Source organism: Numida meleagris, chromosome 14, assembly GCF_002078875.1.
Source record: "Numida meleagris isolate 19003 breed g44 Domestic line chromosome 14, NumMel1.0, whole genome shotgun sequence".
Lineage (NCBI taxonomy): Eukaryota > Metazoa > Chordata > Aves > Galliformes > Numididae > Numida > Numida meleagris.
In genome coordinates, this window is record NC_034422.1 from 11,474,558 (window position 1) to 11,502,120 (window position 27,563).

General features: G+C 52.4%; 1 protein-coding gene across 7 annotated transcripts in view; it reads right to left on the bottom strand.

Moving 5' to 3' along the window:
- The window catches only part of NF2 (neurofibromin 2), a 41,275-nt gene continuing 18,498 nt past the window's right edge, over window positions 4,787-27,563 (bottom strand). For 3 of the 7 annotated variants that reach the window (XM_021412444.1, XM_021412450.1, XM_021412449.1), the window contains 8 exons: window positions 25,911-25,985; window positions 24,521-24,634; window positions 22,013-22,135; window positions 21,418-21,635; window positions 19,949-20,054; window positions 15,301-15,431; window positions 13,402-13,561; window positions 4,787-5,753 (listed from right to left, as the gene is read on the bottom strand). In XM_021412444.1, the coding sequence (XP_021268119.1) occupies window positions 5,703-5,753; window positions 13,402-13,561; window positions 15,301-15,431; window positions 19,949-20,054; window positions 21,418-21,635; window positions 22,013-22,135; window positions 24,521-24,634; window positions 25,911-25,985 (978 nt within the window). In that variant the 3' untranslated portion in view covers window positions 4,787-5,702. Of the gene's footprint in view, window positions 5,754-9,419; window positions 11,602-13,385; window positions 13,562-15,300; window positions 15,432-19,948; window positions 20,055-21,417; window positions 21,636-22,012; window positions 22,136-24,520; window positions 24,635-25,910; window positions 25,986-27,563 lie in introns of those variants that run through there. The other 4 variants (XM_021412448.1, XM_021412446.1, XM_021412445.1 and 1 more) reach the window with 4 other exon arrangements.

Consider the following 27,563-nt stretch of genomic DNA (forward strand, 5'->3'; position numbering starts at 1 on the left):
TGGGGGTGGGGATGGTATGATGCCATGACCCCATGAAAGGGGGGAAGAGCACTGGAACCATAACAGGGTGGGAAAGGAGAGGGGCAGGAGTTGGAGACAGTGGCATCTGAACCCTAAGATCATCTGAAAGTGATGGGGAAACAGAGGCACAGCCCAGCAGGCTCTCAGTGTGGTGCTTGTGCTGCACTGAGCCTGATACAAAAGCCCCAGCATTGAGGATCTGGGTGGGGGCCCAATCTGCCCATGTAACCCCTGGCCTCACCCCACCCACGGCCTCACCACGGGCGATGCAATTTTGGGTCATTTCCCACAGATCACAGCTCGGTCTTGTGAGAGGACCGCAGGAAATCCCGTCCTTTTTTTAAGGCTCCCGAATCAGCCTGTTCCCCACAACCCGGGCAAAAAGGGTAAAACCGACCCCAGCACCACCCCGCGTCCCTCCACACCTCCTCTAATTCATCTGCAGGTCGGGATGCTCAGCACTGCCTTCCTCCCCCTCCTCCTCCCCTCCTGCACAGCTCGGCCGCTCGGGGTCCCCTCTCCACTGCGTTTGAGCCGGGAGAGTTGTGGGGCTGGCAGAGCCCTGCAGCCCTGTGCAGCCCTCAGCACATGGAGCTGCTGGGGGGGGGGGGGGTGTCTCTGCTGCATCCTATGGGGTTGAGCTCGACATGGCCCTATGGGGAATGAAGTTAATCTGGGGTTTTTCAGCCTCCCCGGTGGCCAAATCGCATAAAACTTGGGAGAAATCCGTTTCTTTGAACCCTTTTTTGGGGGGCCTTGAATGCATCCTAGTTAAATAAAAGCAGTGCCAGAACCTGAATGCTGCCATCCAGTGCAGTGAGGGAGGTGTGCAGGGTCTGAGCCGCCCCCCCCCCCCGCCATCCCAAAGTGAATTTTGGGGAGAAACGAGCCAGAAAATAATGAAGGGGGAAAAAATGGAAAAGCAGCCTAATTGAAAATCTCCTCCTCCTTCTTGGTGGATCAATTCGCTCTTCAATATTAATGAAGTCGCCCTCCCAATTAATTCTGCGCTCGCCTACTGGAGGCCCAGGGGTGGAAACTCATTAATTTCTCACCACCCAAATCCGGAAGAAATAACACTGAAAATCTCAGGGCTGTTTTCCTGCTGTTCCGGGGCTGAACCTCCCCGACCCCACACTGCCCCTCGGTACAGAGGGAGCAGCACGTGGGATGAGCAATTAGCAGCAATTTAATTGCGTGTAGAGGCCGACGGCTCTCTATTGGTTTGGGGTGGTTGGTGGCACCGTCCTGGGGACACCCCGTACCCTGGGTGCTGGCCAGGACCCCGCTCCTCCTGTCCCCTCCCTCTTCGCCACAATTGGGGTGAGAAAATTAAAAGAAAGAAAAACATACAGACCCCGAGACATTCCTGAGATATCTTTAATTTAATCTTCTCTTCCTCATTTATTAATGAGCCTTCTCGCTCACTCTCATCCCCGTGGTCCTCCGGCGTGGCTGGAAATGCCCTCTAATCCCCCGCTGTCCCGCTGCCCAGCAGAACCTCACGCGCTCTGTGTTCTCCTTGCCCTTATCTTATCTCACCAACTTAATTTGTCTGTCTGTTCGCCAGGCTCAGCTCTGCCTCAAGTCCCTGCTGGAATTCCCAATTGTGCCTGTGGGGAGAAGGGGAATCTGGAAGGGATGGGATGGGGATTTGGATGGAGATGGGATAGGATGGGATGGGGATGGGGATGAGATGGGGACGGGAATGCAGAGGGAGACAGGATACAAGAATCTCACAGAGATGGAGGGGGGACATGAAAGCCCCCAGGGCGTGGGATGGATGGGGAAAGCTGGTAGGGCCGGCGAGGGGATGGCAAAGCCTGCAGGGACAGGGATGGGATGGTGCAGACCCAGCTGGGCGCCCTCTGCTCCCCAGGGACCACCCCATGGACCCCTCCCTGGGGGCAGCACGGGGCTGCTGGGCCCCGCAGCATCCTTTGGGTGAGCACCGCTCTCACCGAGCGCAGGGAGGGGACGTGAGCGGCGCGCAGTGGCCGTCGTGTCCTTTTGAAGTCACCCGCTGGCACTGAGCCCTGCCAGGCGCCGGAGGCATCAATCTCCCCGGGCCGTCGGTGTCAGCCGGGTATTTAGTGAAATGTTTCTTAAATGAACGCTTGATGGAAGAAGAGGGATGGCTGCGCCGTGCTGGGACAAGGTTATCCCTGCTGGCTGCCGGCGATTAACCGCGGGCACGGTGACGGCCATGACCTGCGGGAGCTGTCCCCACATCCCATCCCAGCTGCATTTCGGAGCAAAATTCATCTGGGATGGGGAAACGTGGGGCAGAGCCTGCAGGCAGCTGGGGCAGCACAGGTCTGGCCCAGGGCACCTCCATGGGGTGGGCAGAGTGGGGGCCCCAAATGCGCCGCAGCAAAACACATGGTCCTGCCCCCTGTTGTATGATCCTGCACCAAATCTCGTGGTCCTGCACCCACCATGCATCCTGTGCCAGCCCATGTCACCCTGCGTCCCCGTGTGGTCCCACTGCATGATCCTACACCCCACCATGTGGTCCACACGTCCCTGCAGCCCCTCAGGCATCCCTGCACCCATCATGGGGCTCTCAGCTCTCCCTGCCCCCACTCCCTCAGCCCCTTCCCCATGAACCCCCAACAAGGCCCAGCTGAGATGCACTGAGCTCTCCAGGTCTCAGCAGGGGTGTAGGTGGCTTTGGGTGCTATGCCTCTGCCCTGCTCCCCCTCGAATATAACCCTACAAAAAGCAAAGGGGACGCGTGGATGCAGCGGCAGCTCTGTGCCACGCAGTGGTGTCGGTGATGGATGAGCACCGGGGACAGTGAGGGGACAGCAGCTGCTGGCAGAGCAACAGGAGAGGTCCCTGTGTCCCCACGTGTCCCTATGTGCACATCCTCCTGAGGGCAAAAGCAGTTCCCTCGTGTAAAAGCAATTCCCTTGCGCAAATGCAAGACCCTCGTGCAAATGCTCATCGCCAGTGCGCAGATCTCCCTCAGTGCAAAAGCATCCCTTGTGCAAACAGCGGGTGACGCAGCTCAGGCTGCAGGGTGACAGTGCACGCACGGGGTGACAGCAGGCCAGGGTGCAGGGCGTACTGCTCGGGGTGCGTTGCACTCCCCGCCGCTGCGTGCACCATGCATAATGCATGATGCATAACGCGTGGCTGCAGGCCCGGGCGCTGCTTCGCCACCGCACAGGACAAGGGCAGAATGACAAGTGGGTCCCGCAGGGCAGGCAGCCCGGGGACACCGTGGGGACACCGTGGAGACACCGAGGGGACAGCGTGACAGTGTCCCCCGCCACCGCCCCCAGAGCTCCCCACCACCCACTGAAGCGCAGTGGGAAACTGCTGCCGAAAGGAAAGCGGAAGAAAACCCAGTTTTCTGCCCAGATTTGCCCCAAATACCACCAGCTCTGTCCCTGCAGCCCCGGGCACCCCCACCTGCCCACCCCGAGCGGTGCTCCCCATGCACGGGGCTCAGCCCAGGTTTGCAGAGCTGGGGGTGATGGGTGGGAGGAGGAGTTGTTGTTACCGGGCCTGGGAAGCGCTGCTTGATAGTTTTTTTTTTCCTTGGGCAAAGTCATCTCAACCCAACCCACATCCTCCCAGAAGCCGTCTAGACTTTGATGAATTTAATTTTGCTAAAAAGGGAAAAAAAAAAAAAAAAAAAAGAAAGAAATCGGAATGAAATTTCCTTTGAAAGCACTGGAAGTTCCCATTGCGCCAGTGCCAGGAGAGCGGCGGCACAGAGCGGCCGCGGGCTGCGCATCCAAAGCTGGAGCACGGCGGCACAAGGGTGCAGTGTGCAAGCAGCAGGACGGCAACGCTGCGAGCACACGGGGCTGCAGTGCCGTGGGAGTGCAATGCTGTGAGTGTGCAAGGCCGAGAGCTTGCAATCCCGGATGGACGCAACGCTGCGTGTGCAAGCCTGCAAGCGTGCAATCCCAGCGTATGCAATGCTGTGCGTGCAAGGCTGAGAGCACGAAAACCTGTGTGGACACAATGCTGCGTGTGCAAGGCTGCAAGTGTGCAATCCCAATCTATGCAGGGCTGTGCGTGCAAGGTTGCAGGTGTGCAGTCCCGCATGTCTGCAGGGATGTGAGCGTGCAATGCTGTGTGTGCAAGGCTGACTGTGGAATCCTGTATGCATGCAGTGCTGCGTGTGTCCAAGGCTGCAGAAGTGCAATGCTGGATGCGGGCAAGTCCGCAGGTGTGCAAGGCTGTGTGCAAGGCTGCAGGTGTGCAACCCTACACGCACACAGGGCTGTAAGTGTGCGGTGCTGTGTGTCCCAACCCCTCTTTGGGCCCGGTGTCCCTGCTGAGGCTCTTCCTGTCCTCTGCAGGCGATGAGCGACCGCTGCATTATTTATACGGAGGCTGCGCTGCGCGGGAAATCAGGTCAGCCCCCCCCGCAGCCCCACATCCCCCCCTTTTCCCCAGCAGCTTCCCTTTGACACACACAAAAGCAGCAATCCCATCTCCCCTGGGCTGCCCTGCTTTAAAAAAAAAAAAAAAAAAAAGGAAAAGATCCACCCCGCTCCCAACCCACCCCACGGAATGAGCGGCTGGGGAGGAGCGCGCGTGGCTGTGACACGTGGAAATCCACCTCCTGGGGCTGGGATAGGGCTGAGCGAGGGGGCAGCCCTGGGGCTGGAGGTGGCACAGCCGCCGTCCCCACGCAGGGACATCGCTGAGACCCCCCCAGGTGTCCCCAAAAGGCTCCGTCCGCTGCCTGGCGCGGTCCCGGGGAGCGGTGAAGAGATGAGCGAGCAGCAGCTCCCCCACCTCCTGCTTTGAATTTTTATTAAAACAAACGAGAAACCCGTTATTTCTTGGGAGTACAACAATCCGTGGGAATAGAAAAAGGCTGTACCAGGACCAGGGGCAAACCCGGCCGAACTGCGGGCACGCGTCGGGCGGGGAGTGGATACAGGCAGCGTGCTTAAATAAAAGGGATCGGGCACCGTGGGGTGAAGGCAGCGTGCAGCCGGTTCCTGCTGCTAGGAACTCGGTGCCCTGGGTTCCCCAGGGTGATGCTCTGCATGGGGACACAGGGATGGAGGCAGCCCCGGAGCCCAGCGTGAGGCCAGCAGCAGGCTGGGGATCCCCCGGGGTGTTTGAGTGCTATCAGCACCTCGGCCTGCTCACCTCCGAGAGGGAACTGAAGCAGGGCAGTGGTGAGCTGGAGCTGGTAAGGGAGCTGCTGCAGCTCCTGGAAAGGCACAGAGCGAGCAGAGCCCCACGCTGCCCGCATTCAGCAAGGTCCGCAGGGAAAAGAGGCTGCAGGTGGTTGGCATGGGTTGTTCTCCCTCCTGCTTGCAGAGAGGAGGAGGAGAAGGTCTTCCTGCCCCTTCCTCCTCTCCCCAGCACAGCAGCAGCCTCACCCTTCGCATTCTCCTCCTCCTCCCCCTGCACGTGCTCCGGGTGCCAGCAGAGCCCCATCCGCTCCTCGGTGCCCTGCCATCCCAACCCCGTCCTCCTCCTGGAGGACAAAGCCTGGAGGGCCGAGCCAAAGTAGAGCAGGTAAGAAAAGAAAAATAAGGGGAAAAAAAAAAAAAAAGACAGGAAAACGTGGGGGAAAACCCAAACTGGGAGATGCTACGAGGAGAAGATCCCAGTCCATAGCCCAGGTGGGAGCAGCAGGCGTCGGGTTGGTGCGGGGCCGTGGGATGGGGACCCTGCTCCTCGGGGCCAGTCACCTCCTAGAGCTCCTCGAAGAAGGCCACGCGGGACTTGGTGCTCTGTAGGGTGAGCTGCAAGAGAGCAGAGGGGACATGGGGTGACTCCCTCCTCCCGCGAGGCCCCTGCCCCTCTGGAAGCAACGGGGATGGCAGAAGCGGGGATTTCTGGCCGCAGGGGCTGGAGATGAGGCGTGGGGAAGGGATGTGCAGCTGCTCCCTGCTTGAGCCACCGTCCCCCCAAAACCAAAGGGTGCCGAGGGGCAGCAGATGAGGGCAGAAGCGTCAGCTGAGCTCTTGTGGTGGGGAAGCCACAGCAGCCCTGCCTTTGCTCTGCCCCAAACCCGCAGAACGCAGCCCCGGGATGCGGGGCGTCCCAATGGGAGCCGCCCTCGGCTCCGGTGGATGGAGCTGAAGCTGCTCGTGCGCTCCCAGGGCTGTGCCCTTGGAGCTAAGGCTCTGCAGGACCCCCCAAATCCACCTCAGCAAAGCTTTCTGCAGCACGAGAGAGGCAAAACTAAAACTAACACCCCGCGTCAGAGCCACGCTCCCGTTCGTTAATGGGCGAAATGAGAGATGGAAGACACGTCCTCAGGCGGGAGGAAGAGAAGCGCAGTATTTCAAGCTAACCACCCCAATCTGCGTCCTGGGAGCAGTGCCACCTTCCCAACAGCTGCTGAATCACCACCAGGGTTGCCAAAGCAGCGCTAATTGCGAAGGCTTCGTTTGGCCGGGCTGAGCGGCGAGCCGTCCGCCGGGAGCGCGTTGCGCTCCTGCAGGGATCCCGGGCTCACGCTCCGGCCCTGCACGGCGCTGCCAAGTGCTTCCCCCTCCCTGCCCGCCCCGCGTCCTCTCCTCGCTAATTCCTTCACAGCTCTTAATTCTGAATCCCCTTCGGAAAAGCTCTATTGCAGAGGGAGTTTCTGCAGAGGCTTAATGCTGGAGCAGGGCTGGCTCGGCTCCGTAGCGTCGCCCCGTCCCTCTGGAGCTGCAGCCCGGGCTGGGTTTGGGCTCTCCCAGCAGAAAGCACGCTGCTGAGGAGCAGTCCTCTCCCCCAGAGCCCGGCTGGGTCACACCCCAGGGAACTCAGTGTAAAACTCAAGCAGCACACAGAAGGGCACACAGCCACTCCAACCCTGGACGGGGGCTGCGTCCTCACCCTGCCCAGCTCAGTGCTCCAACAGGGAACATAGCTAAGGCAGAGCAAGGATGCCTTCCCAGCCTCCTAAGAAAGACTCAACCCCCCCCCACCACCACCACAACCCCCCTCTTCTCATAACCCCAGCCTTGTGGGGCTCCCCTCCAGCAGCAGCTCCATTTGCCCAACAAGGGGGAATAAATGCACACACCACACGGCCGAGGCCGAGTGATTAAGAGCGAGTTACATTTTTGTCAGCACAGAGAAGGGGGGAGAAAAAAAAAAATTGATTTACAAGCAGTATTATGATAATCTCCTTCCTGCAGGAGGGAGGGGGGGTGGGCTCCTCACCGCACTGCCAGAGCCAGCAAAGAAAATTTAGAGAGGGAGAGGGAGCGCAATTAAGCAGCCAGAGCTCCAATGAATCAAGACAGGGAAAAGGGAACGGTCCCGCTCCCCGCAGGCCCACGCTGGGGCTTCTCGGAGCTCTGCCTTTACCCAGAGCTGCTGGACTTATTTGATTTAAGGAAATAAACAACAACAATAACAAAAAAAACCCCAACCCAATAAAGTCCCTCCTCGGCAAACCCACTTTCCAGCAGCTAACCCAATAAGCGCAGCGCTGCTGCCGGCACACGGAGAAGCCACGAGGGCTGCGGGCGAGCGCCTGCACGGCCACTGCGACACAGCAGGAACACAGCATCAACCCCAGAGGGTTGGGGCCACATCCCGGCCCCTTCCCCCCGCCATGCCACCCCGGGCACGTTCTGCTGCTGCTCGGAGGGAGATGCTCAGTCCCTGCTAAACCCAGCCCGAGTGCTGCAGGCTGTAAATCCTCTTTACCGCCGCCCCCGCTCCCTTCCTTGTCCTCTCCATCCCTGCCCGCTCCCCCAGCGGCCGGCCGGACCTTTCCATTCACACATTTCCTTTTTAAAACCCAAACCCTCCCCGTTCTCCCCCCCATCTCCTGTTCCCTCCTACTCCCACACCGCCGTTTATTCTCTCCCAAGCACGGGGCCCGGAGCACAACTTTCCCCCAGCCTCCACCGCTTTGATGAGAGCGCTTAAAAGAGAGGAGATGACACTCCAGTTGAAGGAAACACTTTTCAAAGGCTGCCACAAAAATAGCTGATAGGCCTGACGCTTTCTGCTTTCCTTTCGCTCCTTGTAAACAAGGAAATTAGGCTGCTCTGTCCCATTTTAGCTGCTGGGGAGTTTCACTTCCCGGCTCCGAGGCGCGGAAGCAAACACGCTGTCTGTGTCGGGGCAGAAACAAAATGAACCCAGCAGGGACACGGGCTCACAAAGTGGGGGTGCAGGATGCATCCCTTGGATTAGGAAGAGGATTTGTGCCTGGAGCTGCTTTGCTCACTGGGTCCTACGTCCAGGCTCTGCTCCACGCTTCATCCCTGCAGCTCCCAGGGTGACAGCAAGGCACCGGTGCTGCTCCTCCTACAGCCACGTGCTGGGTGCATGCCCCTCGTTGCAGCACGCAACCTTTCCTCTCGTGGTGGGAAAAAGGATGCAGATGACAACAGCACCACTCTGCAGCTCAGCAGCATCCAGGCCCCGGCAGTGCCTGCAGCGACGGACGCACCCAGCCCCACGCAGCTCAGCCCGCTCCGTCCCATCCCAGAGCAGAAGCATTGCTTTGGCTGCAGGATGAGGCTCCCGAGGCACAACAGCACCTTCCTCCCCTGGAATGGCCACAGTCCCCCCCCTCCCAGCAGGCTGCTGGAGCATGGCTGATTTCTGCAGGGCCCAGCACCTTCCTGCATGCCTCCCAGCATAGCACAGCACTGTTGTATCAGTGTCACACTGCTGTGCCCATAGCTAACAGCCCAGTGTCCTTGCACGCTGCAGAGGACAGAGTAGGGGCACCCTGAAGGTGAGAGGATGAGGATGAGCCCACGGCAATCCTGCAGGTGCCCAAGCCTGCAGGGGACCACGCTGTGTGCATGGGAAGATCGCTGCTCACGGCTCAATGCAACACAGGGCTCTCGGTGACAGCAGACCCCAAGCAGCCTATCCCTGCTCCCGCTGCGCTTCCCATCCCAAGTGCCCCTACAGCAGAAAATTAAGCAGCATTCACCAGATTTCAGGGCAACGCTGCGCTGCAAATAGGATCAGCGAGAGAAGCAGCTGGCAGCAGCACTATCAGCATGGGCCCACCCCAACACAGCTGCCTGCACCCATTTCCACGGGCAAGAGCAGCGCTGGGCGAAGGGAGCCAGCTCCAGCCCTGGAGAAACGCTGCAGAAAAGCCTGAAGGCAGCCCCGTGGGCAGCGTTCAAAGGAGCAGAGTGGTGCTCAAGGACACAGCCACTTGGCTGGGAATGGGCACAGAGATTTGCTCCTTGCCCGGCTACTTCAAAAGGGCTTAAATCACAGTAAATAAGCATGACAGCACAAGAAGAAAAGCAACCGGAATGAAAGACCCGATTGTGCTCGTGTTTTAGAGCAGCAGCCTGTCCTGGGAGGCTTCCTACACCGGAGGATGAGAGAGGAACTGCTTTTTTTTTTTTTTTTTTTTTTTTTTTTTAAATATTCTACCGCAGTCTAAGCAGCAAACCCTCCTGAAGCCAAGCCAGCTGGAGCCGGCAGCGCCAGCCCACGGCGCTACAGAGAAATCAGTTTCCAGATGAGGTGCTTGTGCTGTGCCCACGGAGCTCGTAAAACAGGATTAGCATGTTAACCACGTAATTAAACATGAAGAACTTAGCAGGCATCTTCAAAGGCAGGCAACGAAACCCAGAGGTCACAATGCAGTGCTCGCTGGGTGCCTGGTTTCATTATGGGGGCTCCTCCCCAGCACTGCGTCCCACTCAGCTGCTGGGTGACTTCCTTCTCAGATCACTGGAGGTTCAGTTCCCCTCCGTGTCACGGGGCACAGGTGGATTTCACCAAATTCAAGGCACCAAATTCAAGGTTTGAGAGCTCAGAGCTCCTCAAAGCAATGGGTAAGGGACAGCGGGTGTCAACAGGCAAACAGCCCCACGGGGACTGCTGACATCTCCGTGTGGACCAGCCCTGTGGGCTCACCCCTTGCTTTTGGCTTTTTCCACCTTTTTTTCCTCCCAAAGGAGATGCCGGGTGGTAAGAACAGCCTGGCGTGGGAACACCAGCACAGCCCTGGAGCAACAGTGACTGACACAGAGCACTGCCCTGCCGTCCCAAAACGGCACCGACCTGTGCTGATCACTTCTGGTCATGTGCTGGGGAGAAGGCGGCATCTGAAGCGTGTTCCTGCATCTGCTACAGAGCTCCAGAGGTGCTGCAGAACTGCTCCAAGGCCAGGGCTCTGCCAGCCCTCAAACTTTTAACAAAGGTTTTTTTGCAGCCGAGTTTGCCATCACTGTAGTGCCTGCATTGCTTCCTCCTTCAGTGCTACAACTCAAAACTTGCTGGTCTGTGCGTGCACGCAAGACCACAGTCATGGAAAGAGCAAAGCAGCTTCCCCAAACACATCTTCCCTCCGGGCACACGAGCTCCTGGCTCAGCCTGCCACCCAAGGCTGCTCCTCGGAGCACAGCCAGCTCTGTGAAGCAGAGATGTGGCACTGACAGAGCAGAAAGGAGCAGCGTGCAACAGAGGCAGGGGACGAGGCACACAGCAGCAGGGCAGGGCCACCCTTGGGATTCAGCTGGCTCACAACAGCAATTCACTAGCGGCTCCCGTCAGGCTGACGTGTCACACCGTGCCTGTCTCCCTGCTCCTGTCCCACACAGGGTGAACTCTGCAGGCTTCTAGCAGGAGCTTCTAGCACAGGGCTGTTGGAGGAGACAACTACTCAGTGAACACGCAAGCCCCAAAGCTATCTCCCCAGAGGCGATGCCAGAAGTGCTATCTGAGTCATCCAAAAAGGGCTGGTGTCCACGAGCACGGCCTGCAGGGAATAACCCTGTTCCCTGGGAAAGACACGGGAAACCTTTTCTATTCCTAATGGCTGTTATTTCTCAGGGCTGGGGACAGCTGGCAGGAGAGGAGAGCCCAGGGCTGAGAAGAGCTGCCCTGAGGTGCCGTGCTAGCCAACACCGTGTGCTGTCCCCTTGCCGTACTCCTCCCCAAGCCATACCTGCAGGCACTGGCTGTCCCCTGCTGCCAGCTTTCTGCTGCCCTGATGCTTCCCAGACAGGCAGACACGGGCCACACATCCACGTGCTGCTCCACTCCAAGACAGAAGTGCGAATGTTCAGTCTGTTATAACAGCTTTGGCAGCAGCAGTGAGAAGGAAGTGATGGAGTTTGTTGTGGGCTTTGTTTGGTTTGGTTTTTTAAGCTCACGAATTTCTTTCTGCAGCAAACAAGGGGGCAGATCCCGTTTTACTTCATTAAAGAAATCTTCAAAGGCCACCCTGCACCTCCGATAGATTCCCAGCCACAAGCAGCAGAGCAAAACCAGGCTTGTTTAATTATTTAAGAATCTATGCCTGCACTCCCCCGCTGATGTTGCCAACTCAACTTCTGCCAAGAAAGACGCTTCCCAGCGTGGGGAATCAGGTGTGAAAATGAATGTGGAGAAGCTGCAAATGCTACCGACGGAGCGAGAGCCGGGCAGGGCTTCCCACGCAGGGAAGGGCAGATGCTGGGGACACTGGTGTCACACTGCAAGGAACGCTGTGAGGGTGGCAGCAATGGGAGCTGGCGAGAGTAGTGGACATCAACAGGCAAGCTCATGCACAGGTTAGTGTTGCAGCCGGTGACCCCATCACCACACGCAGAGTACCTTGGAATAACCTACTTTGAAGTCTCAAATGCAGATAGGTCTTCTGCCCTGGGCTTGAGGCTAAACCAGCAAAATAAAATGAACACACACACAAAAAAAAAAAATCCTCTGTGATAGGAGCAATGTCAGGTCATTTGTGCAATCTGTACAGCTTGCCCGGGGTGCTGAAGCGCCCAGCAGCTTCCCAGGTGGGGCAGAGGGCTGGTATTACTGACGCATTTCTCAACTACTATCCTCTTGTCCACCTCCTGTGTCCTGAATTTTCCTTTCCATCACAACCGTGAAGACAAAAGCCCTCCTGACCTCCCAAAGGCAAGAACAAAAGCAGCCTGTAATTTCATTCTGATGTGCTTCACTAATAGACTGTTATTTAAAAACCTTTGCTCCTCTGGCTGAGATGCAAGAGCCAGGCAGCCCAGGAACCCTCCGAGAGGCAGAGGAGAGGACTCCAGCTTCAGGAGGCAGCTGACCACAGCCCCAATTACAGAGATGATCCCCTGACAGATTCCTAAGTGCCTGCCTAGGCGCCTTCTTTAAGTGAGACAAAAGGGACTGGCAGCTTTCTATGAACATATCTCAAAAAGGTACAGTCAGAAGAAAAAAAAAAAAAATAGCATTTTCTGTTTATACTGAGGGCTCTGAGTATGGAGACATGCTCTACCAAAGCTTAATGGGAGCAGAAAGGTTTTCAGATTCTACAACGATAGAATGGTCTCTGAAGAGTTTTATATTCTCCCATCCGGAAAGACAGGAGCCCAACTAGTGTAGAGCTAACACTGGGAAACTTGCAAATGAGACCCACTAGATTCATTCTCCTGCCCCAATTCGGTGACCATAAGTTCCCAGCCATGAAAATGAGCATGAACTGATATTTCCAAACCTTTTTAGACGTAACAACTCTCAACTGAAAACAGGCAAAGATTTGTTTTTTAAAACCTGTAATTGTTGCCACAACCTGCATCCTTGTAAAGTGTGCCATACAGACAGAACCTTCCAAAAGCAAACCTGCTAGCAGAAAGCCTGGGGAAAGCCTTTGCAGGTGTTTGGAGCTGACCACTACATCCCTCTGCACTGGTTATGGATGTATGCCCTGCCTCTCATTAGAATGAACCCAGCTGGGAGAAGAGCAGAGCTACTGAGCTAAAGACAAAGGATCGGGTGTAAAAATAAAGAATGTCTTCTGTTGTGACCTTTCACGTGTGACTCCTGTGCTAGCAGACCCAGGCATCCCAGCTTTCTGGATCAGTATTAATCTCAAAAGCATTTCTACAGGCAAGTGGTTCCAGGGTCCAGCGCACAGGGAGCAGACACCCCACACAAACCTTACTAGCAGAAGATTTTGCTGTTAGTATTTGAAGCTGCACTACAGGTTACTTGAGAACAGATTAAAAGTAAGGGCGAGGCGTTTGGCTTTTTCTGCTGAGAGCTCATAAATCAGGAGTATTTCTCCCCTTGTTATTCCCCAGCCAAGCTCAAGACTGCTTCCCTGTATTGCCCTTGGGGAATAGCTGCATAAGCAAGTAGGGCTTTTCCTGCTCCTGAGGTCACTAGTGTAGCAGATCCCTTTAAACAGCATCCCTCTGTAGCTTTTGTTAAGGTTCAGCAGGACAGGCAAAGCTCGAGATCTTTGCATCCCTTCACAGAGCACTGAAGGGACAAGGCTTGGTCGTAGTAAACATCAAACCATGGCCACCAGAAGCTGAAACTCCTGCACCCTAGTTCAAAGCTAAGCAGCCAGGGAAGAAAGCCTAGATCAAACAATTTTATTATAACAACTTGTGCAAAATATAGGAAGGGTTATTTTGTTGTCGTTTTAAAAGGATTTCGTCAGGCGAGATACAAACTGGAGCCCTCTGATACCTTTTTAATAGTGTTGTGCTTGCTGTTGCCTCGGCTGGCATTCTCGTTGTGCAATATATCCAGAGCTGTCTCTCTCTCCTTCAGCTTCAGCGCCTCGATTTCTGTCTTCAGCTCATTCAGCTGCTCCTGCAGGTGCTTGCTTTTCTCCATATACTCTACCCTAGCACACACAAAACAGTCCTGGGTTAGTAGTGGCCCCATGCACATGGTTATATTGTGGCAGCCAATAACAGAGTTGTAACAAAAAAACCTTATCTTCATCATTTATAGCGTGTAGAACTGACAACATCAATTTATAGTAAAGGGTAAACTACTATCAGCAATTTGTTATTGAAAAGAGAACCCAGGCACCTGACCTAGGAGCTGTAAGTCATGTGGCTACGAGGAAAAAAAAATAGAGCTGAGCTAGGGTTGCTAGATGATTTGTGTAAGTCTCCCCATTTTTGAGTGACAGATAGACATTATGCAGTTTCAGTTTAGAATACTGTTTCAAGCAGCGTTGCTCCACTCCTCTGCAACCTCTCTCTGAAATCCAGCTCACGGAGGCACAAATTCTTGTAGGCCATTTTCAAGGAAGAACCCTGATATACCAAATTCTTGCCTTTCAGAGGGATTTAATTTAAGAGGTATGAGAGCAAGCACTGCACCCAAAATATCAGGTAGCATCCCTGAGAAGGAGAAAGGCCTCCCAAAAATAGAACGGAAAAAATACCAACAAAAAAACTCCAGCCATCAGGACTCAGCCTTAAATGCCTTCTACAAAGGAGCATCTGCTAGAGACAAGTCACACCACGGCAGCCTGTACTTGTGATTAAATACTGTGACGGGGGTCAAAGTACCAGCAGACTAACAAGAACCCTTTCAGAGTGCCAACATTTGTAGCAAGGTTTAGCTCAGCACCCGAGGAATGAGAGCACTTCCAGAGAAGTCAGCGAGAGCCCCTTATTGCTTTTATCATTTTGCAGAGCCAAGATCCTGCTTAGAAGAGTGGGATGACCTAGTTAGCAACCTGGGTACAGAACCAGGAATTACTGTGGTATTTTCGGATTTCACCCCTTTTTTTCTTTCTGGCTCGAGGAAAAATTCTTAACCTCTGCCCCTGGAGTAGCAGTCTGTTATTTGACAAGCAGGAGAGGGTACGGACCAGAGGCAGAATCAAGCACCCGGCGGGATCAGGGTGTTTCACTGCAGCCCCAGGAAGTTACAACTGCAGCATTATGGCAGAGCCCTTCCAGCTTTGATCTGCTATCCAGTCAATGAACAAAGCATATTATTACTACTGAGATTAAAATCTGATCTGCTTTGATTTCTGCTAAATTTGTAATTTCGAAGGCTACATTTAAACCCTCAGGAAAACACAAGATCAAAGCTCATAATCACATCCAAACTTGCTTGCGCATCCTTTCTATATATAAACGTGCCACAGATTCAAAGAAAAAGGGGTTAAAGCCCTAACGCAGACTGCAGCCCTCATTGCAGCCATCCTGCCATGCTCTGGACACACAGCAAACACACCTGCCTGCAATAGTCCAGCGTGCCAGCAGTCAAACTGCCGTTAACTCTTTCTACCAACATAATCAAAGCCTACACAAGAGCTAGTTCACCGTACAGATGGGAACCGTCTGCTTGCATGGCTCAGCATGCTTAAGTTTGCCTTTAACTAGGCAGCAGAGATGCAATTGTGACACCAGGTCCCCATCCAGAGGAAAGGCCACCCAGCAGCTCCACCATGCTCTGAGCTGTTAGGAACAACCTGGCAAACAAAGCCCCACAAGCCTTCTCTTCTTCCCCTTTCACCTCACACCAGGGCTCATCAGAATGTAAAAGTCATGTTCTCCTTCCTGCAAACGGGGCACAGCTGCAGCCAAACCCAGCCCTGGCTGGCAGCATGCCACCTACTTCTCTTTCTCGATCTCCATGGACAGCCTCTTCATGTCCGTATCCTTGAAGTCAAAGGACAGGCTCTCGCTGATGAGGTTGAAGCTTGGCAGGTCGGTTGGCAGTGCTGTCGTGCTGGAGTTCATGGACTGCTGAAGAGAGGGAGGACAAATTAATCACGATGGCCACACAAATGCTCCTACAGCAACTGTTCTGTAACGTAGAGGTAAAACCTGAGCAATGCCTAAGCCCACAGGACAAGGTACGACTTCAGTAAGTGCAGTAAATTAAGTGCTTTAATAAAGTCTTGACTGCCCACACAGGTTGTGTCACTGCGTCACTGAAGCTGCCTCCTGGGAGACGCCAGCAGCTTTTTAACCTTAAATTTAATTCTAAAAGTGTATGCTATGAACAGGAGCAGTGTGAGACCCTGTGTGACCAGAATCCTGTGCTCCAGCGCTCCTCAAAGCATGGTCAAAAACCACGATAATTCCAAAGGTCATTTCAGAAAGGTCCATGGAAATGCACTATTTTTTTAATCTTTGCAGTAACTAACAGTTCCAAGCATTTAGGAATCATGTGGCCATCTCTCAGTTAAAAAAATTCTGTCACACCTGTAATAAACGAACTCGTTATCAGTACAGGATGAGCATCCTGACTCAAGCCATCACTCCGCTCTTGCAGTCTGTTAGAGGAGGTCACAGGCAGCAGTGCACATCAAGGGTGGTAGAGCAGCTTCAGACAGCAGGCTGCACACGTGGGTCTGAGTCACAGCTGCTGCCAGCGTGCCCGGCCCATGGTTTAGAGCAAGGAAAACAGCCCAGCACCCAAAAGTCACCCAGCTCTCTGCTAGGGGTCCGTCCTGCTTTAAGGAATCACTATAACAAACCTGTCCAAATCAGGTTGGTGCTGCGGGATGGCAGGAGATGGCACTGCAAAGACAGGCTGGTCTGGCAGCAGTAGGACAGAGGGTATTTCCCCCCAGAAGCTTGAGCTTTGGCTGGTAATTTCTTTCCCTTGTTTCTTCTATTTGGGACTGTTTGTAGCCAGCTCCACTTCAGCAAGAACCACGGGCTGGTGACAGATTTACTCTGCACAATAACCTCCCCCTTCGCTCCCCACCAGCCTGGAATTCACAAACAGCTGAGGTCCATCCCCACTCCTGGACAAACCTGAGAGAGAGAATTTCATTTGCCCCACAGAGCCAAGGCTGAAATGCAAGCATCTTGTACAAGCACAAACGAGAAGGCGACCACAACTGCACTGCCCGGCCTGGAATGTTGCAGACAAGTCACACTAAAAGCTGGGAGGAAAACACTGTTTCTTACTCCCAATTTCAGATTCTGCTAACACAGAACATGACCACATTAATTCTGCAGCACGTGCTGTAAGGGATAGCTGAGTACCTAAGTTCCTCTCTCTAAGGAAAGGGGACAGACCAGCAAAGGCATCTGCCTGATTTAAACACCTGTATCACACTGACATTCAAGTCCCTTCACTATGAAGCACACAGGTTTGCAAAGCTGTTCCCATGTGAGGTTCTAGAGATGCACAGGGGAGCCAGGGCCATCCCAACCACCCTGCTGGCCTTAAAACAACCTTTAACGTTTTTAGCACACGCTTGTTCTGTTTAAACAATAACAAAATGCTACAGCCCCAAACAACAGCACTAAGAGTTGAGCAGGAATTTCAGTCAGCTGCTGCAATCATCAAGCCCTGATGCCCACTTGTCAGGGTTACTACTGCTACTTCCTCCCTTTTCCTCAGCACAGCTCTTTCATGAAGCAACAAAAAATTGCTGGAGAAGTACGAGAGCCGCAGCAGTGAGGAAGCGTAAGGAAGGAACAAAGAAAGAACAGGCTGAGTGCTTTCAAAGGCACGGGCTCAGCATCTGGAGCAAAGCACCTCCCTGCCATTTGTGAGCATACTGGGCAAGCCTTGCCCGAGTCACAGGAATTTTTAATCGAGGGGACAGGAGATGTCACTGGGGCATCGGATGACAAAGGGGACGCAGAGCTTTTCCCTTATGTGTTTCCTCACCTGGAACAAAATGCATAACCCTGTTATTACATTAAAGCAATTTCCTGCAGTTAATAGAGGCAAGCACCATGCTGACAGCAGTCATCCCTCTGGGGAACAGAGCAAATGAGATGGACGATATGAGGGAAGCACAGAGCAAGCCATGTCACAAGGCTTTCCCCACAGGGAGAGCTTCTCCTGCTGCTCCCACTGCCTTCGCTTTGCTACTTGGAGACTTGGGCAGGCCCAGGACAGGCACTTCATACTCCAAAGAATCACAGAAGAGACGACTGCCTTTAGCCTTGCTGTGAGTGGTACCTGAATGGCAATGAAGGAGGCAAGAGACACTGCCAAGTCAGTAAAGAATGAATTGTTCTCCCAGCCCTGCCGGCCTGAGACTCAGGTTTGCTTTTTCTTTCTCATGCATCATCCACCACCACCACCACAAAAGCAGTTTTGGCTTCAAGGACTAAAAAGACACCTGAACAAGCTTTAAAAAGCCAGTACAAGGGACTGGAAAATTACCAAAGAAAAAATTTAACTGCTTCTTGTCATTTCTGTAACACATCCATCCTCTCCTCCCTTCCTCTTTTGCTCGTTTCCCGGGAGGGAAGTTCTGGCTTGCTCTCCATGTCAGGGGACTACAGCACAAACGCTCGGAAAACGGAAAAGAACAAGCTCAGCATTACACCCTCATTAAGGAAGAGAAGAGCTGGAATCCAGCACCGTTTGGCAGAGCTGCCATTCACCTGAGGGACACCAGCCTCCCAACAGCAGCTTTCAAAACCCTTCATCCCTCAGGCCACTCTGGGCTTATTCCCTCCCTCCTACTGCGCCTGCCCAGCACGGTCCCTTCAGCCGGATCCTGCACAGGAGCAGCATATCAGCACATCTCACTCATCTGTCCCAAAACACCCACATGGCAGAGGGAGGAGAGATGCTACAAAGGAAGAGACAGGTGTAACAAGGGATGGGGATGGGGCACTTCACACACAAGGGCCCAGCAAGGTACTGTCACGTGGATACGGGTCCAACAGTCACAAGGCAGCCTGCTGGCCTTGGAAAAAAAAACAGACATTGTGTCTGTGCTTTGCAGTGCTGCTCCCAGGGCTGGGAGGGGGCAACAAGAGCGGCAACTGTGCGAGAGGACTCTGCCATCTAAATGGGGAGAGAAAAAGGCAAGCCATGGCTCTTGGAGGAAAGGAGAGGATACAGCACTGCGTGTCTGGAGGAGGCAGCTCTGCACTGATTGCCTCCAGGACAGATGCAGCTGGAGGGGTGGAGCTGAGCTCCATGCAATCCTGCACTACCTCCTGTAATTAGGCTTTAACTCCCCAGGCAGGAATACAGTCGTGCTGCTGATCTCTAGCGCAGGCAGCACAGGGATTTAAGCACAAGAGCTCACTAGCTGTGGTTCTGCTTGTTTGACTAAGGATGAGCACAGCCATGTGAGGGAACCTGGATGTGAGAGCTCTGCCCAGACATCAACACTGGGTTGATGTGGCCACTCAGTAGGTTTTCAACAAGTACGCTCCACCTGTGAGTAAATTAAACTCGGAATTCAAGAACTGGTGGATCCCAGAAACCTGCAGTAACATAAGGAGCTCTCCAAAGATAAGGTTTATAAAGCATCAAGCTTTACAGCATTTGACTGAAGGCCCTGAGGCTAAAAACACCCGGCTATTTTCTGTCATTGCTGTTTCTTAAACGCTTCTGAATGTTTTTGCAGGGATCTTCAGAGAATCTGGATGAAAAGCTTCTTCATCACCAGCCCTCTCCAATCTGCTCCTCAAAAGTTTTGAGGGGAGAGGAGGAAGAAGCTCACCCATACAAATCAAAACTTCAGTACTAGACAGGTCAATAACTCCCAGGTATGTCTGTTGAGTTTATTCCTGAAGATGTCAAGTCCTTCCCCCTTAACCCCTCTGGACAAAGAGCAGCAGAAGAGGCAGTCGTGGCAGATTCGAGCTGCAGGGAGGGAGCACCTGATGGCTTCTGCAGGTCCTGCAGCACAGTTAGGGAAGCTGAGGAAAGGAACTGCCAGACAGAACAGGAGCAGTGGTCTTTTAGTCTGATATTTTAGTCCCCAGCAGAAATCAGGACCAGATGCTTCAGAGGAAGGTGTGAAATCCTCTTAATGGGCAATTACAGAATACTCTCCCTTCAATGAAGTTGACTTTTCAGCACATAGATGCACAGTGACCAGTTTATGCCTAAGGATGAATTCACAGATTTGGAACAATGTTTAACCTACCTAAGAAGTATCAGAACATCATCAGTTTTGTATTCAACCCAATGTTAAAAGATCTTACTGAGCTGGTCCACTCCACACACAAAGCACGGCTCTAACGCATTTCTTAGATTAGTTTACAGTTTGCTGCCTTTAATTCCACCAGCAGCTCCCTGGCTCTTGTAGCATAAAGCAGGACAGACACGGGGAAAAAAAGAAGAGCAAAGCGTGCTGGTGAACAAGGTGCTTAGATGAAGAGGGCAAGTGTTCCTAAAGTATTACTGAACAGCTGCTAAGCAATGCAGTGAGATGGTTCATATCCCTCTACTGATGGGATGGAGACACAAGACCGCTCCTGGCTACAGAGGAGGCCACAATTACTCTCTGGAAACCAGCAATTACAATACAGATCATCCTTACCGTGTAGGACGACTTGCTAGTGATCTCCAAAAGCTTCTGCTTTGCTCTCCGCTCAGACTCTCGAGCCTCCTGAAGGTCTTGCTTTAGTTGATCAGCCTCCTTTGCCCTACGAAGGAAGAACAGCAAATGGCAATGTCAGATCCAAGACTGGAGGCAGATAATCAGGATTACAGCATAGGTGTAAGATAGGTAGAGTTGTTCCTTAACAAGGCCTAAGCTAAGAAATCATTTGGGTAAGGGAAACACTAGTGTCCCAAATGTCGGAGTTTCTAATTAGCACAAAAATCCATGCCGTAGAAGGACAGCTCTGGCACAAGCTCTGCCAAGAGCAGCAGCAAGCAAAGCTAAGGGCTGGAGCAGCACATCAAGATGCCAGAAGAGGAAAAAACACCTTCAAAAGGTAAGCTCAGGCTGGCTTACAGCAGGAAAGGCAGTTTTCTGACTGAAAAGCCTCCACTAACAATTATTTACTACATTCAAAAAGGAGGAAGCTCCCAAGATCATACCACTTCGCTTTCCTGCAGGGCCCAACTTTTCTAAAATAAGTATCCAGACTTGAGCATTAAGGGCTCCCAAGGAACCCCCACCGGGGGGAGCAGAAGGAGGTAAGGAAGCTTTCTCTGCTGAATAGAAATTTGAGCAGAGATTTCACAAGTTAGAGATTAAGGCAAAACGAGACTGGCAAGAGCAGCATTTGTCCACTCCGAAGGGCTGAAACCAAGCAAGCTCACATGGAAAGGAGTAATCAGTTGGAAGGAAACAAGAATGATCTTTTTCTTGCTCGCTATCAAATGGATTATGAGAATAGGGTTCTGGTATCAACAGGATGGCAACATCAGTTCTATCCAGAGACAAAGACTCCAGGAGCTAAGGAGACCTCAGAGTTAACTTGAAACACAAACCTCACAACCGGTAAGGAGAACTAAACAGCACAGAAGGAAATAAAGGGACAAAGAGAATATAGCAAATGTGGAACTAACATTAAGAAGAAAACAAAACAAAACCAGGTGTTATTAATGTTGTCAAACACTCCCGAGAATGCAGTGGGTGTGTGCAGAAATCACCCAAAAGTTGAGCTGCCTTCAGCTGCTGCTGTCAGGGTGTGAAAGGCAGAGCACCAGGGCCCACAGCACCCTCTAAGTGATGTCCCCTTTCCCTGTTGCCTTCACCACAGCATCACCCTTCCAAAGAAGGCTTCAGAGAAGGGATGTCAGCTCTAATTCAGAGAAAGATCAGAGCCACCACTGTTCTACCTGTACCATTTTCTATTCAGGGACAGCCCGGCTGTAGCAAACAAGCAAAACAGAGAGAAATCAGTTGAGCCTAGAGGTGAGCTGCTGTTGTGCATGCAGGGGAGGCCAAGGGCTCACAGCAAACTCTGGACCAACTCGAGGTGAGCCACAGTTTTGCTAAGTCAGAGGGAGGCTGGAAAGCAAAGCAGAGACAGCTGCAAGGTTGTACCCTCTGACCTCCTCTCCGACTCCTCCGCCATTTTCAGTGCCAACATCTCTGCTTCTAGCACCTTCTGTTCCATCAGTCGCTTCTCCTCCTCCGTCCTGATGGCCGTGGCTTTGATTCGCTGCATCTCTTGCTCAGCCTCTGCCGCTTTCTGAGCCAGGAGCTTGGCCTCCTCCTCTGTGATCTGAGCCTTCTCAGCCAGCAAGTCAGCTGTCTCTTCAGACCTCATCTGAAAATAAACACGTGTTAAGCCAGCAAGCATGCAATATCTCCTCAAATGTGCTCTCAAGCCTGGAGCAGGGCCCTGAGCTGAACGTTCCGCATGACCACCGTGGCTCATTGAGTCCCTCCCTCCCTTCCATGAAAGCCTGCAGCCTCCTGCAGCCAAAACCTGGACACAGCTAGGCTCTGTCCCAACTCATTCTCCTTTGTGCTCCTGCCTCAGCAGACCGTCTGGATGCAATAAGCTCCAGCCAGCCTCCTGATCACCACCCACCAGTGACAGTTTGAGAACAGCCATAAGACAGTCACAACTAAAATGCTTTAGCAGTAGAAAGAGTCAGGAACAGCTGCAGTGCCTCGAGAAACAGCTGCCCAGAGACTTACCAGGGCCTCGTTGGCCATTGTTGCTTCTTCCTTTAATTGCATCAGCCTTCTCTCCAGCTCATCCCTTGTCCTTTCAGCCTCTTCTCTCATCTGCTTCTCTCGGGCCAGGCGCTGTCGCTCCATCTGGGAAAAAGGAATAAGGGAAAGCGAGGAGAAATAACACACATTAGAAATACTTTTCATAGGGCTAGAGAGAGTTGTTACTTGAGGGTTTGAACACAGCACCGCACCGCTTCCTTCTCTGCTTGTCAGCGACGGGGGGCATCACTAAATGAGGATGATGTGAACAAACTCTGATCATACCACACTGAGCATCCCACTCCCTTTCTCCCTGCTCCTGCACCATTCCTGAGACAACCCCCTCTTCTCTGGGCAGGCTGCTGCCCCACAGGCTGCTGCAAATGGTTACATCCCCAGATAGCACCTTGCTGCGCCGACCCGCAGGGCAGGCTCCGAGCAGGGTCCCCAGAGCTCTTCCTAGAGTTACTTATGGCAAGCTGAACAGCCAGCCAGACTGGGCTTAAGGGCAGTCTGAGGGCAGCTTCAGACCATCAAATACTGACGCGCAGCCAGGAAGGGGTTTGAGGGATGTGGCTAACTGTTACTTTCAATCAGACACAAACACAAATCTATTCCAGTACACTAGACACTTCACTTACTGATGGGGAGGCCACAAAGAACAGCACCATCTCTATCAGCTCCTAGGCACAACAAACCATCTCCCTCCAGCTGCAAAAGATCTGCAAGAAACAGCAATGCTTCCCCAGGTGGGGAAAACCCAGGCTATGTGGGAGAACCCCCCAGAATCCTGCCACCTCTTCCCACCTCTTGTGCACCATACACTGCCTCTCTGCTAGCCAAGCACACAGAAGCTGCCACTGGGCTAATTAACAACCAAGATAAAGCACTCCAGCTCCAAGGAGATGGGTGCATTATAAATATCCGTGCTACACCCAGGGCTGGTAGCACTGCACAGGCCACCTCCCAGGTTTAATAACAGAAATAAGTGTGACAAGACACATTTCTCAGTTACTTGTACACCAACAATGCTCTGAAAGTGGGATGCCCACCGCTCTAATCGCTCGGCTTCCTTCTATTACAGGTTCTCTTCATCAATTATCATCATGGTCTGCTTCCCACTCAGGCCTTCCATCAACAAGAAGTCCTAATGTAAAGGGATTGTTTGGAATCAGTTAACAACTGTGGATCCCGAAGGGAGGACAGTGTGCAAGACTGCACAGTGGCCCTCTTGGGAGAGCAGCAGAAGTCTGGCCCCTCCTGTAGAGCACAAGTGCTCTGAATTTGGGAGCTCCTGGGAAGCAATAAGCTCCTACCCCCTCTCATCATCTCCCTCACTTCTCCTAGCAGGCAAACACAAGGTCTCACCTCCAACCTGTGTTACTCAAACACTTAAAAAAAAACCTCAGAAAATTGCAAAACCTGTCCCTGAAGTCACCAGCACTTGGACACCATGCTGCTCCTTCCCAGGAGGACCTTTTGCTCCACTAATGGCAACTCCGTTCTGACCAGAGGAATCTCTGCAGGAAGCAAAAGGCCCCTTTCCCCCAGGAGCTGGCCCACTTGCCCTTGCAGCGTGACTCATGTCCTGTCCTCTCCTGCCACTCCAGAAGCTGCAGGAAGGAGAGCTGTGTCAGGAGGCGCCCGCAAGACAAGTCACACCAACCCAGGACAACTCTGGCTCCAGCACTGAGTCCAGCACTCTGCGAACACGTTCAAAACCAAACCAAGTGCATCAAATCAGAAGTCCCTTGACAGTAAGACTCTCCCGGTGCAACTAAGTGCTTCGGTTTCTTCTGCTGCTATCTAGTGGCTTTGGTACGAAAGGGACGTATTTATATTCCAAGCAGCAGTATTCAGATTAGCTGTGTGGGTTTCAGTGAGTAGAAAAGGTCTACGAGCAGAAAACAATGATTCATACAATCCAATTTGCTGATATATACTCATTGGCTACACACTGCTGCCTCCAAAGAGCCGTTCTTGCCGCCTGGGCTGACCTGCAGCAGATAAAGGAGGCCAGAGCCAAATTAGCATGCAGGCTGCGCCCCCCGAAATGTCGGTGTGCATTCCATCACCACGTAATTAGAAAATGAGACTAAGAACCACGACAAAGCACAGCTCCCCCTCACAGCCCCTGCTTTAATTACAACCAGCCACTCCAACATGCTACATCTGTTTAGCTACAGAGCTCAGGAGTGAAGTGAGGCAGGGAAAGGTGCTCCCACACTTCTGGGATACCCAGATTTGCTTGTCCCTCCCACCCTCCCAGTTCTGCTCCCAAGTGTGGGGGTTGGACTCGGCTCTGTGGCTTGGTGACAGCCCAAGTGGAGAATGGCAAGGTGGGAGCAGGCTGCTATAAAGAGACGTTCAGCCGGACCTTCCCTCAAAGCTGCTCCATGTGCTTGATGTCAATCTGGAGACTGTTCCACCCCAAGGTCATTTGCATTTCCAATTCTGGCTCACAGCCTGTTTATCCGACATGTCTCTCACCTGCTTCCTGGCTTTCTCCTCCCTGGCCTGTGCTTTCATCTGCTGCACCTCCAACGAGTCGGCCTTCCTCCTCCTCATGAAGAGATCGTGGTTTCCAATACACAGCTGAAGAATCTATTCCAGTCAAAGGTGAAGAGAGGAGAGGAAAAAGCTGTATGCATGACGACGATGAGGTGGTTTCTGTCTTGACGCAAAGAACTAGGTTTGGTGCTTGTAAGCACTTCCCTCCACTGAACCCAAGCTCTATGAGCTCTTGTACCCAATATGAAGGGCAGGGAGCCATCAGCTCTTTGCAGAAACCAATTTTCTGTGCAGCCAACACAGCACGGATCTGGCAAGTATTATACCAACCCCGAGGAGGCGTCAGGACAAATAGCAAAACAGCCTTCTACAGCTTCAGCCAGCTCCCCAGCTCTCACTATCCCCCTTTCTTTAGGTTCAAGATTAACTTCCACCTTCTCCCAACATGATGCTTAAAAGCACTGAGATGGAAAAAAAGAAGGAAAAACATTTTCCACCTTGGGCAAGGCTACACACAGAGGACTTATCAAAAGTGACCTTGTACACCCTCAGATAGCTTTGCTGAAGGGTTTTGAGCACCTGTGTGATTTCTTCTCATACTTAAGGAGATGGACAAGGGAAGTGGTAATTCTAGAGAGAGAGAGAGCAAAGCAACAGTGGTACACAGTGGAGGGAAAGCAGAGGTTATTTTTCAGCAACGAAAAGGACAAATTCACAGGCCTGCATCTCATTTCACAGATTGAGTGACTTCTCTGGAGTCAGCTTTATGAACCCAATGAGCAAAGTGAATGAGGCCTTTGTGGGAAAGCCCCACTTCCCAATGCACGCAGGTACAGCACGCATACAGGACAGACAATAGCCAGGACAACAAAGTCCCCCTCCCTCTCTTAAAAGGATGGGAAACATATCCCCTTCTGCCTTCTGAAGATCCACTGTGCAACTTAACAACAGTGGATCAGCACTAACACCTTAATACAAGTGCTTCAGCATCTGGATCAAAGCCGAAAAGCCAGACACCTCCAGACACTTAATCCAGAATATTAGCCAAAGCTGGTCTCCAACACAGACAGCTAAACACAGTTCTTGCTGTTCCTGTGCAAGTAGAGCATCCTGAGCAGGGTTCAGCCTTGAAAAAGTCAGGGCTGCAACACTGATAATGGTGCCTCCGAAAAGTGGGAGGCCTAAAGCCTCAGGGTAGAACGGAGAAGAGCAGGAAAAAGAAAGGAATTTGGAGCAAACAGCTACAGTCCATCCAGGCCAGCACACTGCCTATGACTGCTCAAAGGAAATGCTCAAAAGAGCATTGTCTCGTACTGCCTGCAGAAACTGCTGCTGCAGGCAATGAAAATTACTCCACCTGTAGACTTACCAGCTTATTCACACGCAGCTTTGATGAATTGAATTTGAACACATCGATTTTTTTGTCCAATGGCTTAATAGTAAACTGAAAAGGAAAAAATAGAGAGGGACAAAATTATCAGAGAGCTCTGCATTTAATAATAATGCAGCTATAAAAGTCTTACCAAAAGCTTTAGCTCAGAGGAGGACAGCAGTGTCAGACAAACAAGGCTGAGAGCTGTCCCTGTGGCTTTTAGCCAAGCAAGGGAACTAGAGTCAAAAGCAACCAAGGAGACAGCTGTTCCTGGCCAGAAAAACAGGAGTGCCACATGGAAACAGTAAGTGTAATGCCCACCTCCAGGCCACAATGCCCAACAGTGGGCAGCCTCTGCAGAGCACCTTGCACAGGGCAGAGACAGATCTGCACTGAGACAAGAAGCTTCTCTCCTGAAAGCTGCAGAGAACCGAGGAGGGCCAGCAGAAAATCCTGACACCTCTGAATGGAGGAAGAACCAGCTCAGCCACGCAATGGAGGGCTGAATTAGAAATATGGAAACAAGAGCAGCTCTTCTTCTCGTTAACATCTCCACTTGCAAGGGCTCTTCATAAGGATTTTTCAGTATATTTTGTTCTCCAGAACTCAGTCACGTCATGAGACTCTGCAACCCAGAAGATTATTCCCTTGCTCTAACGTGCTTTGATACTTCATGCCAACCCATCAGCTCTAACCTCATTCTGAGTTTACCCTCGTCAAAGCACCTTCCCACAAGGATTCTCTCAAGGGATACAGGTGGCATCACCAGAGTTGAGAGTTTCAGTAACACAGCCCCTGGATAGACAGAAGACTCTGAACTAACAAAAGGATGCTTGAAGAGACAGAGTGCTCCGCAATACCACATTTTTTAGAAGATGTGTGTGTATTCCATCACTCCCCCACATACTACAAAAATAGCTGGCTGAAGAGATAGCACGGTAGCAGGCAGCCTGTGTCCATTAAACCAGCTCTATTTATCAATACATTGTACTGCCTGAAAAGGGCTCAGCAGAACTCACCCTGGCAGTGTTTTGTTTTGTCAGTTTAAGAGCCCATCTTTTAAGACTTTCACACAGGCAGACGTGCGTGAATGTCCCTGGGCTTCAGCTCCACTAGAATCCACGCCAGCCATTGAAAGCAACAGCAGAAATATGCCAGAGGAGGAACTTCAGTCCCACGTAAACGGTCAATCTTTGTTACAATAGATTAAATACCTCTGCTGTGTCGGTGTAGCTGTCATACCCAGCTATTAAGCCTGTTTACTATCATGTCAGTTCTACTTGTGGTCATCTTATTACCCAGATTATTGCCCTGATAGAAAGTGGCAGGCTTTTTCCCCCCCCAAGAGAAAGATCTGTTACAGTCTTGTGTCAAGGCCCAGTAACGAGGCCTTCAATCCCCATGTCTCTGAGGCAATGCATGATCTGACAGCTTCCACAGCACTGATCTGTCACGGGTAGAAAAGTCTTTGAAAGTCATTAAGCGCGGAGCTGTTCTGCAGAGTTATGGAGCTCTTTATTTTTGAGCAGAAAAACAAGTGAAAAGAATTCCAACATGGCCTTTTCCTACAAAATCTCTAAGACGTGCAATAAATGCAGCTGATGAGAAGCCTTTAACTTTTACCCTGATCAATATCACGTTTGGATTGGA